A 10,000-nucleotide genomic window follows, 5' to 3' on the forward strand; every position below is an offset into this window, starting at 1 on the left:
TTGTCTTCCGGTCTTAAAACGGTTATTTCTAGTGATACATTGGTCGTGACGTCTTGAACTTGTTTTCCGATCTTAAAATGTTCTTTCTCGTAATACACTGGTCCTGAGCTCTTGAACTGGTCTTATGAAAGGTTCTTTCTAGTAACACACTGGTCCTGAGGTCTTAAACTGGTCTTATGGTCTTAAAAAGGTTATTTCTAGTGATACACTGGTTGTGAGGTCTTGAACTGGTCTACTGGTCTTAAAAAGGTTATTTCTAGTGGTACACTGGTTGTGAGGTCTTGAACTGGTCTACTGGTCTTAAGATGTTCTTTCTAGTAATACACTGGTCCTGAAGTCTTGAACTTGTCTTCTGGTCTTAAGATGTTCTTTCTAGTGATACACTGGTCCTGAGGTCTTGAACTTGTCTTAATATGTTCTTTATAATAATACACTGGTCCTGAGGTCTTGAACTTGTCTTAATATGTTCTTTATAATAATTAACTGGTCCTGAGGTCTTGAAATTGTCTTCTGGTCTCAAGATGTTCTTTCTAGTGATACACTGGTCGTGACGTCTTGAACTGGTCTTCTGGTCTTAAAAAGGTTATTTCTAGTTATACACTGGTTCAGAGGTCTTGAACTGGTCTACTGGTCTTAAAAAAAGTTATTTCTAGTGGTACACTGGTCCCGAGGTCTTGAACTGGTCTACTGGTCTTAAAAAGGTTATTTCTAGTGGTACACTGGTTCAGAGGTCTTGAACTGGTCTACTGGTCTTAAAAAGGTTATTACTAGTGGTACACTGGTCCTGAAGTCTTGAACTTGTCTTCTGGTCTTAAGATTTTCTTTCTAGTGATGCACTGGTCCTGAGGTCTTCTGGTCTTAAACAGGTCTTTTACTAATACACTAGCCTTGAGGTCTTGAACTTATTTTCGGCTTTTAAACAGGTCTTCTAGTCATAAACTGGTCACAGACTGGTCTTCTCGTGATACAGTGCTTCTGCGGTCTTGAACGGGACTTCTGGTCTTAAACAGGCCTTTTAGTCATACACTGGTCAACTTGTCGTAAACTGGTCTCCTGGTCTCAAACTAGTCATAAAGTGGTTGTGAGGTCTTGAACTTGTCTTCTGGTCTAAGCTGGTCTTATAGGTGCAACTGTTCTTCTCGTGTATTTTAGGCATAAACTGGTCTTCCTGTCTTGAACCAGCCTGATGGTCTCAAACTGGTCTTGTGGTCAAAAGTGGTCATGGGTCTTAAAACACTATTCAGGTCTTCAACTGGTCTTCTCGTGATAAACTGGTCAGGAGGCCTTCAACTGGTCTGTCGGTCTTGAACTAAAGTTGACTGGTCTTAAACTGGTCTCCTGGTCATAAACTGGTTGTGGTCTTAAACATGTCTTCCGGTCTTAACTTGGTCTTCTAGTCTTGAACTGGTATGTTGGTGTCAAACTGGTTTACGGGCATTTAACCGGTCCTAGACTCTTCAACTTGTCCTTTGGTCTTAAACTGGTCTAGCGGTTGCTGTGGTGGTGGTGGTGATGCATTATCTAGACTTGGTCCTGGTCCTGGTCCTGGTGTGGACTGAGACCAGACGTGTCGTGTGCACACCTTGCTGCACGCTCCTGGCTGCTCTGCGAGGACAAGGACTAAATGGTGTCAAACTAAAAACCACGGCTCACCTTTCCCTCTGCTTTTATCTTGTTGGACTCGGTGCTTTTATTTTGAAGGGCGTACTCATGCATGATTGTAATATAATATAACAAATATGGCCTCACTCGGAGGTGCACTTCCTGGAAGTCGTCAAGAGGCGGAGCTATGCTTCATGTATCGGTCTGTGTGTGAGCTCTGATTGGCCGATTGATCTTTTGTCTGGACCAATCAGAGGGCGCGATGCACTCATCACAGGGCGTTCAGCACCTGAGGCTGGCAGGAAACTGATGACTCTTCAACTTTGTGGACTTCCTGTGTCCGCCTCCTCGTCAGCACTTTCACTTCTGCAAATCTTCCAGGAACTGCACCCTTTGTCTGTGTGTGTGTGTGTGTGTGTGTGTGTGTGTGTGTGTGTGTGTGTGTGTGTGTGTGTGTGTGTGTGTGTGTGTGTGTGTGTGTGTGTGTGTGTGTGTGTGTGTGTGTGTGTGTGTGTGTGTGTGTGTGTGTGTGTGTGTGTGTGTGTGTGTGTGGTTTAGCTTGAAGGAAGGCTCAAGTGGACTTTGCAATGAAAGGTGCTCAGTGGCGCTACCTGGTGTCCTGTCACGGCCAGTAGTCCAGAGAGTGGGCGTGTCTTAAAGTTACACCAGTAACTTCCTACACACACACACACGCGCGCACACACGCGCACACACACGCACGCACGCACACATCTTTGTGTCCTTCTTTTTGCCTTTTGTTGACCTCATGACACACATTAGCCCCGCCCATTTCCACCTCACCTTCACCAAGGTGTTGATGTGAGCGATCCACTTCATTGCGTGACCCACAGTACCCTGCACAGGTTATTCAAGGTCAAAGAAACTAGCACCACTTCCTGTCCACACTTGATCCACTTCCTGTCCACACTTTATCCACTTCCTGTCCATTTCGCTCAACTTCCTGCCCATTCCTTGTCCACTTCCTGTCCATTACTTACTTGTATGTACCATCCTTGTCCACTTCCTGTCTTATCTTTGTCCACTTCCTGTCCTATCCTTGTCCACTTCCTGTCCTATCCTTGTCCACAATTGAGCCACTCCTCGTCCACTTCCTGTCAATTCCTCTCCACTTCCTGTCCACTCTCTAACCACTTCCTGTCCTATCCTTGTCCACATTTGATCGAATCCTCGTCCATTTCCTGTCCTATCTCGTTATATGCAAATATAATGACAATAAAGTCCATTCTATTCTATTCTATTTGATCTACCGCCTGTCCACACCTTATCCAATGTCTTTCCTATCCTTGTCTACATTTTATCCACTTCCTGTCATTTTGTCTCCACTTCCTGTCCATTTTTCAACCACTTCCTGTCCTATCCTTGTCCACATTTGATCCACTCCTCATCTATTTCCTGTCCTATCTTTGTCCACATTTAAACCACTCCTTATCCAATTTCTGTCCTATCCATGTCTACATTTTATCCACCTCCTGTCAATTCTTCTCCACTTCCTGTCCACTCTTTAACCACTTCCTGTCCTATCCTTGTCCACATTTGATCCACTCCTCGTCCATTTCCTGTCCTATCCTTGTCCACATTTGACCTACCTCCTGTCCACACCTTATCCAATTTCTGTCCTATCCTTGTCTACATTTTATCCACTTCCTGTCAATTCTTCTCCACTTCCTGTCCACTATTTAACCACTTCCTGTCCTATCCTTGTCCACATTTGATCCAGTCCTCATCCATTTCCTGTCCTGTTCTTGTCCACATTTAAGACAACTCCTTGTCCACTTCCTGTCCTATCCTTGTCCACATTTGATCCACTCCTCATCCATTTCCTGTCCTATCCTTGTCCACATTTAAGACAACTCCTCGTCCACTTCCTGTCCTATCCTTGTCCACATTTGATCCACTCCTCATCCATTTCCTGTCCTATCCTTGTCCACATTTAAGACAACTCCTCGTCTACTTCCTGTCCTATCCTTGTCCACGTTTGATCCACTCCTCATCCATTTCCTGTCCTATTCTTGTCCACATTTAAGACCACTCCTCCTCCACTTCCTGTCCTATCCTTGTCCACATTTAAGACCACTCCTCCTCCACTTCCTGTCCTATCCTTGTCCACATTTAAGACCACTCCTCCTCCATTTCCTGTCCTATCTTTGTCCACATTTGATCTACCTCCTGTCCACACCTTATCCAATATCTGTTCTATCCTTGTCTACATTTTATCCACTTCCTGTCCATTTTTAACCACTTCCTGTCCTATCCATGTCCACATTTGATCTTCCTCTTATCCAATTTCTGTCCTATCCTTGTCTACATTTTATCCACTTCCTGTCAATTCTTCTCCACTTCCTGTCCACTATTTAACCACTTCCTGTCCTATCTTTGTCCACATTTGATCTACCTCCTGTCCACACCTTATCCAATTTCTGTCCTGTCTTTGTCTACATTTTATCCACTTCCTGTCATTTTGTCTCCACTTCCTGTCCATTTTTTAACCACTTCCTGTCCTATCCTTGTCCACATTTGATCCACTACTTATCCATTTCCTGTCCTATCTTTGTCCACATTTAAACCACTCCTTATCCAATTTCTGTCCTATCCTTGTCTACATTTTATCCACTTCCTGTCCATTTTTAACCACTTCCTGTCCTATCCTTGTCCACATTTGATCCACTCCTCGTCCATTTCCTGTCCTATCCTTGTCCACATTTAAACCACTCCTTGTCCACTTCCTGTCCTATCCTTGTCCACAATCGAGCAACTCCTCGTCCATTTCCTGTCCTATCCTTGTCCACATTTGATCTACCTCCTGTCCACTCCTTATCCAATTTCTGTCCTATCCTTGTCTACATTTTATCCACTTCCTGTCATTTCTTCTCCACTTCCTGTCCCTTTTTTAACCAATTCCTGTCCTATCCTTGTCCACATTTGATCCACTCCTCGTCCATTTCCTGTCCTATCCTTGTCCACATTTTAACCACTCCTTGTCCAATTTCTGTCCTATCCTTGTCCACATTTGATCCACTCCTCGTCCATTTCCTGTCCTATCCTTGTCCACATTTAAACCACTCCTTATCCACTTCCTGTCCTATCCTTGTCCACATTTGATCCACTCCTCCTCCATTTCCTTTCCTATCCTTGTCCACAATTGAGCAACTCCTCGTCCATTTCCTGTCCTATCCTTGTCCACATTTGATCTAGCTTCTGTCCACTCCTTATCCAATTCCTGTCCTATCCTTGTCTACATTTTATCCACTTCCTGTCCATTTTTAACCACTTCCTGTCCTATCCTTGTCCACATTTGATCCACTCCTTGTCCACTTCCTGTCCTATCCTTGTCCACATTTGATCTACCTCCTGTCCACACCTTATCCAATTTCTGTCCTATCCTTGTCTACATTTTATCCACTTCCTGTCATTTCTTCTCCACTTCCTGTCCATTTTTTAACCAATTCCTGTCCTATCCTTGTCCACATTTGATCCACTCCTCGTCCACTTCCTGTCCTGTCCGTGTCCACATTTAAACCACTCCTTGTCCATTTCCTGTCCTATCCTTGTCCACATTTGATCCACTCCTTGTCCACTTCCTGTCCTATCCTTGTCCACATTTCATCTACCTCCTGTCCACACCTTATCCAATTTCTGTCCTATCCTTGTCTACATTTCATCCACTTCCTGTCATTTCTTCTCCACTCCCTGTCCAATTTTTAACCAATTCCTGTCCTATCCTTGTCCACATTTGATGCACTCCTTGTCCATTTCCTGTCCTATCCTTGTCCATATTTAAACCACTCCTTGTCCACTTCCTGTCCTATCCTTGTCCACATTTGATCCACTCCTTGTCCATTTCCTGTCCTATCCTTGTCCACATTTAAACCACTCCTTGTCCACTTCCTTTCCTATCCTTGTCCACATTTAAACCACTCCTTGTCCACTTCCTGTCCTATCCTTGTCCACATTTAAACCACTCCTTGTCCACTTCCTGTCCTATCCTTGTCCACATTTGATCCACTCCTTGTCCACTTCCTGTCCTATCTTTGTCCACATTTCATCTACCTCCTGTCCATACCTTATCCAATTTCTGTCCTATCCTTGTCTACATTTTATCCACTTCCTGTCATTTATTCTCCACTTCCTGTCCATTTTTTAACCAATTCCTGTCCTATCCTTGTCCACATTTGATCCACTCCTTGTCCATTTCCTGTCCTATCCTTGTCCACATTTAAACCACTCCTTATCCAATTTCTGTCCTATCCTTGTCTACAATTTATCCACTTCCTATCAATTCTTCTCCACTTCCTGTCCACTCTTTAACCATTTCCTGTCCTATCCTTGTCCACATTTGATCTACTCCTCGTCCATTTCCTGTCCTATCCTTGTCCACATTTGATCTACCTCCTGTCCACTCCTTATCCAATTTCTGTCCTATCTTTGTCTACATTTTATCCACTTCCTGTCATTTTGTCTCCACTTCCTGTCCATTTTTTAACCACTTCCTGTCCTATCCTTGTCCACATTTGATCCACTCCTCATCCATTTCCTGTCCTATCTTTGTCCACATTTAAACCACACCTTATCCAATTTCTGTCCTATCCTTGTCTACATTTTATCCACTTCCTATCAACTCTTCTCCACTTCCTGTCCACTCTTTAACCACTTCCTGTCCTATCCTTGTCTACATTTTATCCACTTCCTGTCCATTTTTAACCACTTCCTGTCCTATCCTTGTCCACATTTGATCCACTCCTTGTCCACTTCCTGTCCTATCCTTGTCCACATTTGATCCACTCCTTGTCCATTTCCTGTCCTATCCTTGTCCACATTTGATCTACCTCCTGTCCACTCCTTATCCAATTTTTGTCCTATCCTCATCTACATTTTATACACTTCCTGTCAATTCCTCCCCACTTCCTGTCCACTCTTTAGCCACTTCCTGTCCTATCCTTGTCCACATTTGAGCCACTCCTCGTCCACTTCCTGTCCTATCCTTGTCCACATTTGATCTACCTCCTGTCCACACCTTATACAATTTCTGTCCTATCCTAGTCTACATTTTATCCACTTCCTGTCAATTCCTCTCCACTTCCTGTCCACTCTTTCGCCACTTCCTGTCCTATCCTTGTCCACATTTGATCTACCTCCTGTCCACACCTTATCCAATTTTTTATCCTTGTCCACTTCCTGTCCTATCCTTGTCCACCTCCTGTCCAGTCTCGATCTACTTCCTGTCCCCTCTTGATCTACTTCCTGTCCCCTCTTGATCTACTTCCTGTCCCCTCTTGATCTACTTCCTGTCCCCTCTTGATCCACTTCCTGTCCAGTGAGTGTATTTCATCAGGTTGTCTCCTGCAGTGTTCAGCGACGCCCTCATCAGAGGGGGGAGGGGCAGCGAGGAAGACGAGACGCCGGACGCTTCTCCCCGGGTTGGCCACGCCCTCTTGCACCATGAGGGGTCAGAGGTCAGCTGGAGTCCGGGTGACGACTCGGACTACCTCGTGGGCGGTAAGCGGTGTGCCGGCTGCACGTGTACGCGTCACGCCTCCTCACGCCTCCTCACGCCTCTCGCGTCCTTACAGCGAGGCAGCCGCTCGGCGTCTCCCAGCCGGACGACTACTTCTCCGGGAGTGCGCCGGATGACGGCGTCTGCCACCCGGCGGCCTTCGCCGAGTACTTGGAGCGCAGCGACACCGCCGTCATTTACCCACAAGCCCCTGAGGACTTGACGCCGCTCAGCACGCCCGAGGGCGCCAGCCACGGCGAAGGTGAGCGAGGCCCACCGAAGACCGCCACCAATGTCGTGACCTCTCACCTTTCTGCCCCCGCACAGACCCGCCCCCGGGCGACCCGGCTGGGCCTCTCAGCTGTCCCTTCTGCCAGCACGCCTACGAGAGCGCGGCGTCCCTCAAAGACCACATCAAGTGTCGCCACCACAGGGGGGCGGAGCTCTACGTCTGTCGACTGTGTGGCCACGCCTTCAGCCAGTGCACGCAGCTTCAGTGTCACATGACCACTCACCAGCCAATCAGCAAGCAGGTCAGCACTGTGTGTACTTTTCATGTACTGTCCTAGTACTTACTGACCCGTGTACTTTTCATGTACTGTCCTAGTACTTACTGACCTGTGTACTTTTCATGTACTGTCCTAGTACTTACTGACCTGTGTACTTTTCATGTACTGTCCTAGTACTTACTGACCTGTGTACTTTTCATGTACTGTCCTAGTACTTACTGACCTGTGTACTTTTCATGTACTGTCCTAGTACTTACTGACCTGTGTACTTTTCATGTACTGTCCTAGTACTTACTGACCCGTGTACTTTTCATGTACTGTCCTAGTACTTACTGACCTGTGTACTTTTCATGTACTGTCCTAGTACTTACTGACCTGTGTACTTTTCATGTACTGTCCTAGTACTTACTGACCCGTGTACTTTTCATGTACTGTCCTAGTACTTACTGACCCGTGTACTTTTCATGTACTGTCCTAGTACTTACTGACCTGTGTACTTTTCATGTACTGTCCTAGTACTTACTGACCTGTGTACTTTTCATGTACTGTCCTAGTACTTACTGACCTGTGTACTTTTCATGTACTGTCCTAGTACTTACTGACCCGTGTACTTTTCATGTACTGTCCTAGTACTTACTGACCCGTGTACTTTTCATGTACTGTCCTAGTACTTACTGACCTGTGTACTTTTCATGTACTGTCCTAGTACTTACTGACCCGTGTACTTTTCATGTACTGTCCTAGTACTTACTGACCCGTGTACTTTTCATGTACTGTCCTAGTACTTACTGACCTGTGTACTTTTCATGTACTGTCCTAGTACTTACTGACCCGTGTACTTTTCATGTACTGTCCTAGTACTTACTGACCCGTGTACTTTTCATGTACTGTCCTAGTACTTGGCAGATTTCATGTACTTTTGTATTTACCAGAGTACTTGATCTTCACACACACAGACACTTTACTTTTGTGTGATATCATGTGCGGTACAAGCGGTCCTGCAGAGTGTTTACTTGTGTGTGATATCATGTGCGATACAAGCGGTCCTGCAGAGTGTTTACTTGTGTGTGATATCATGTGCGATACAAGCGGTCCTGCAGAGTGTTTACTTGTGTGTGATATCATGTGTGATACAAGCCGTTCTGCAGAGTGTTTACTTGTGTGTGATATCATGTGCGGTACAAGCGGTCCTGCAGAGTGTTTACTTGTGTGTGATATCATGTGCGATACAAGCGGTCCTGCAGAGTGTTTACTTGTGTGTGATATCATGTGCGATACAAGCGGTCCTGCAGAGTGTTTACTTGTGTGTGATATCATGTGTGATACAAGCCGTTCTGCAGAGTGTTTACTTGTGTGTGATATCATGTGTGATACAAGCGGTCCTGCAGAGTGTTTACTTGTGTGTGATATCATGTGCGATACAAGCGGTCCTGCAGAGTGTTTACTTGTGTGTGATATCATGTGTGATACAAGCGGTCCTGCAGAGTGTTTACTTGTGTGTGATATCATGTGCGATACAAGCGGTCCTGCAGAGTGTTTACTTGTGTGTGATATCATGTGCGATACAAGCGGTCCTGCAGAGTGTTTACTTGTGTGTGATATCATGTGCGATACAAGCGGTCCTGCAGAGTGTTTACTTGTGTGTGACATCATGTGCGATACAAGCCGTTCTGCAGAGTGTTTACTTGTGTGTGATATCATGTGTGATACAAGCGGTCCTGCAGAGTGTTTACTTGTGTGTGATATCATGTGTGATACAAGCGGTCCTGCAGTGTGTTTAGTTGTGTGTGATATAATGTGCGATACAAGTGGTCCTGCAGAGTGTTTTGTTGTGTGTGATATCATGTGTGATACAAGCAGTCCTGCAGAGTGTTTACTAGTGTGTGATATCATGTGTGATATAATGTGTGATATCATGTGCAATACAAGCGATCCTGTAGAGTGTTTACTTGTGTGTGATATCATGTGTGATATAATGTGTGATATCATGTGTGATACAAATGGTCCTGCAGAGTGTTTACTTGTGTGTGATATCATGTGTGATACAAGCGATTCTGCAGCATATTTACTTGCTAGTAATATCATTTGCGATACAAGCGGTCCTGCAGTGTGTTTAGTTGTGTGTGATATCATGTGCAATACAAGCGGTCCTGCAGTGTGTTTAGTTGTGTGTGATATTATGTGCGATACAAGCGGTCCTGCAGTGTGTTTAGTTGTGTGTGATATTATGTGCGATACAAGCGGTCCTGCAGTGTGTTTAGTTGTGTGTGATATATTATGTGCGATACAAGTGGTCCTGCAGAGTGTTTTGTTGTGTGTGATATCATGTGCGATACAAGCAGTCCTGCAGAGTGTTTACAAATGTGTGATATCATGT

At 45.1% G+C, this 10,000-nt stretch overlaps 1 protein-coding gene across 1 annotated transcript in view; it reads left to right on the forward strand.

Annotated features, from left to right (window-relative positions):
• LOC133664245 (zinc finger E-box-binding homeobox 2-like) overlaps positions 1–10,000 on the forward strand; it is a 39,025-nt gene that overhangs the window by 9,643 nt on the left and 19,382 nt on the right. The window contains exons 2-4 of the mRNA XM_062068744.1: positions 6,967–7,116; positions 7,191–7,376; positions 7,442–7,647. Of these exons, the coding sequence (XP_061924728.1) occupies positions 6,967–7,116; positions 7,191–7,376; positions 7,442–7,647 (542 nt within the window). The remainder of the gene's footprint in view (positions 1–6,966; positions 7,117–7,190; positions 7,377–7,441; positions 7,648–10,000) is intronic.

Source organism: Entelurus aequoreus, linkage group LG14 (assembly GCF_033978785.1).
Source record: "Entelurus aequoreus isolate RoL-2023_Sb linkage group LG14, RoL_Eaeq_v1.1, whole genome shotgun sequence".
NCBI lineage: Eukaryota > Metazoa > Chordata > Actinopteri > Syngnathiformes > Syngnathidae > Entelurus > Entelurus aequoreus.